The 3,603-nt window shown below is 36.2% G+C and overlaps 1 protein-coding gene across 1 annotated transcript in view; it reads right to left on the minus strand.

Annotated features, from left to right (window-relative positions):
- Nucleotides 1,191-3,603, minus strand: part of LOC105178413 — a 3,814-nt gene continuing 1,401 nt past the window's right edge. The window contains exons 2-6 of the mRNA XM_020699258.1: nt 2,805-2,913; nt 2,586-2,709; nt 2,140-2,484; nt 1,947-2,054; nt 1,191-1,839 (exon numbers count right to left, since the gene is read on the minus strand). Coding sequence (XP_020554917.1) covers nt 1,333-1,839; nt 1,947-2,054; nt 2,140-2,484; nt 2,586-2,709; nt 2,805-2,815 — 1,095 coding nt within the window. The 5' untranslated portion in view covers nt 2,816-2,913 and the 3' untranslated portion in view covers nt 1,191-1,332. The remainder of the gene's footprint in view (nt 1,840-1,946; nt 2,055-2,139; nt 2,485-2,585; nt 2,710-2,804; nt 2,914-3,603) is intronic.

Genomic DNA, 3,603 nt, shown 5'->3' on the forward strand with positions numbered 1-3,603 from the left:
AAGATCACTTGGCTCAACCACCTTGTAAAAAATCAAAATATTTAGAAATACAATCATATTTAATATTCCTCTTTAATAGGCAACGTAATCCCTGTTCACTTTTTACACTTACTATATTAAAATTTATTATTTTCAACACGTTTCACAAATATTATTTCTTACATAGTTGTTATGCTTTTCATTCCAATTCTATTAATGACTTGAGCGTGAGAGTGCTATCACATTTTTGCAGGTACTTCTCCACTTATATTCACGTGTAAGACATTATTCTTAATTACGAATCCTTGGTGTTGAAAGCTAATAAGCCTTATTGGTGTAGTCTGTGGTAACATTGCCCTAAAGCATGAGGATGATTGAATTTTGAACATCCAGAATAAATCTAGCCCTCAAGACTGAATGAAGTACCTGGTGTAGCTAACCCTCTAGGGAAGCAACTAAGGAGAAAATCAGATGAAGTGACTGGAGCTACCTCATGCGGCCGGAGAGGTCACCACGTTCTCCAAAGCAGCATAGTAATGGTTAGACCAACTAACCCCTAGTTCCCTAAGTCCATTAAAAGAATTCAACTTGTTGTTCTTGAACCAGTTCATCAGTAGCAAAAAATATCAGAAGACGCACTACAAGAAAACAGGGCATCAGAGACGGAAATTTCCGTCTCTGAAAGTAGGATTTCCGTCTCTAAAACAAATTAGAGACGGAAAAAATCCGTCGCCGAACTCCGTCGTAGAAGGCCGCGTCTCTAATAATTTAGCGACGGAAATATTCCGTCGCTAAATCTGAGACCGAAAATTCGGTCGCTAATTCTGTCGCCAAAAGAGAAGAAAATTTAACTGTAATCCGTCTCTGATTTCCGTAGGTAATCCGTCTCTAATTCCGTCAACAAAGGTAATATAATTTTCGTCTCTAATTCCGTCTCTGAAATGAAGAAAATATTCCGTCTCTGATCCGTCAATACAATCTTACAATTTCCGTCTCTAATCCGTCGCTGATTCTGTCTCTAAATTTTCAAAATGTTCCGTCTCTAATCCGTCTCTGATTCGGTCTCTAAGTTTTCAAAATTTTCCGTCTCTAATTTTTTTTGGTTTTTTTTGGGCAGATTTTTAATTTCTGTACCCAAATTAATATCCTGCTCATTATACCATCAAATATACATTCCATCAATACCAAAATCTGAATTTCCCAAACAAGAACAACAAAAATTAACAAAAAAGATACTCAAAATACAACAACACTAATATAATTGATGTCATCATCCAAATACTACCAAATAATATCAATGTCTACTCCCAAGTCAACAAACATATGTCAAAGTACAACCCAAATCAACATACACTAAGTGATAAACAACCAACAGAAAAATAAACTAATTATCTTTCCTGGAATGTTGTTGCTCCTGTTGTCCCGACCCACCAGCAAATTGATGATTTGTGTATCCCACATCTTGAAGTAATTTTCGAACAAGTTCTTGTAGGTCTGCCTCCCTCTTCCGAGCCTCTTCGTCCCTCTTTCGAGCCTCTTCATCCCTCTTTCGAGCCTCTTCCTCCCTCTTTCGAGACTCTTCCCCCCTCTTTCGAACTTCTTCAAGAGCAATTTCAAGTAATTTTCTATTTTCTTCTTCTCGTTTTGAAAATTCCTCCACAACCTTGTTAACTCATTAATCTGCTGGTCAGATGCTTTAAGAGTAGAACTGATTGAACTTGAACTTGTAGATAAAGAGCTACAACCAAATCCATATAAGCGTCCTTTAGAAGGACCTCCAGTGATATCATACCAAGTTGAGACATCAAATGAAGACTGTGAAGAAACATCAGTACAACCCGTTTTTTCAAGGTATTCTTCCTGTGACAGTACATTCCATACAAATGAACATATGTAATAAAAGTCTAGCAAAATTTCTCAACATATATACTAATCAATATTTAAATCCAATGACAAATTATACTTACACTAATTCTTTTGGATTTGTTGTCGATGAACTCCCCGATTCCTTTATTCTTTCTATGACATCTTTGAAATAGCTCAAGATCAGTCACTTCTCTACCAAGTTCTTTTTCCTATAGTGTACAAAACAATATTAATTCACATGTCAATAAATTGCATAAAAGATATCTAAAAACTTAATTTATACTTAAAACTTACCATTTTTTGCCTATGTGCCCCAACAGGAATAGAACCACCAGTGTGTTTTGTTATCGAACCATCTTTTTCAGTCAAACGATTTTTCCGGGCAGTTTGACATTTTCCTAAATAATCTTCTGAGGCCCAATACTTCTGAACTAAATCATTCCATAATTGATTATTCAACCAATAAGGACCTCTATCAATCATATCACTCATCTCTGGTTCTCTACCTAACTGTTTGTGAGCATCATTCAGTGCCTTTTGCTTAGCTTTGTACATCATTTCTTTGAATCGATCACTCGCATTTTCATTCCACACCTTCCTCATTTCCTCGTCGGTTAGATTATCCCACCAATACCTCAACTATCACATGTCAAAACAGTAAATCACATTAAATAATTACAAAATATGTCTATATAATTAGCAATGAATAAATTGGATTAAATATAAATAGTATTTATTACCTTAAAGTTCTCCCACAACAAATTTTTAGATGCTTTTGGCACTGCGTGCCATCTTGGCCATGCTTCAGTGAAAATGCCTTTAATATCATTTGTGAGGTTTCGTGTAACACCATTTTTAATAAATCTATTTTGACAGAATAAATTAAAAAATATATAAAATTAAGAAATAGAGCTAAAATTATTTATGACTAAGCTCAATTTTAGAAGCTTTAAACTTACCGATTGTTCATCACTGTCACTTTTGTCCTTTTACTTGGATGATCTGGGATTTGAGCTCCACTATTGGGTCCCCGTCGACGTCCATGTGATACAATGCCTTCACTTTGTCCTGTGCTCACAGGTGTAGTTAGATGCATATAGCCTTTTGAGCCTAGGTATCAAAGGCAAATAACGCAACACCTTGAAAGGTACTTTTTTCCGTGATCCTGCCTTGGTTGGTTTATATCGAGGATGATAACATATAGGACATTCTTGAAGGCCATTGTTCTCTTTGTAATACAATACGCAATTGTTTACACAAGAATCAATTTTTTCGTAACCTAGACCAAGTTTACCTAGGTGTTTTTTGGTCGTGTACAAGTTATCTGGCAACTTTTCATCTTCAGGCAGCATGCTTTTGATTGTTGACACAAGTCGATCATAGCAAGCTTCAGGTAAATTGTACTCTGATTTGATACTTAATAGTTGGGCCACAGCAGAGAGTTTTGTGTGATTTTTGCAGCCATCCCATAATGGTTCGTCAGCATCTTTTAATAAGTTAAAAAACTTTTGTGCTTCTGGATTAGGCAGTTGTTCAGCACACGTGAAGTCTGAGCTGAACTCATGGCCTATTGCATCCATCACCATTGTTCTATAACGAGACGTTTCTACATGAGGAGCGGTTGAAGAACCCCCCACATCATCTCTTGTGTTCACGGATTCACCATGTGCGTACCACATATTATAACCCCGAGTAAATCCATTTTTTACTATGTGTAAATGCGCATCACTTCGATTCAAAAATCTTGTGTTGCCGCAT

Source organism: Sesamum indicum, linkage group LG15 (genome assembly GCF_000512975.1).
Source record: "Sesamum indicum cultivar Zhongzhi No. 13 linkage group LG15, S_indicum_v1.0, whole genome shotgun sequence".
Taxonomy (NCBI): Eukaryota; Viridiplantae; Streptophyta; class Magnoliopsida; order Lamiales; family Pedaliaceae; genus Sesamum; species Sesamum indicum.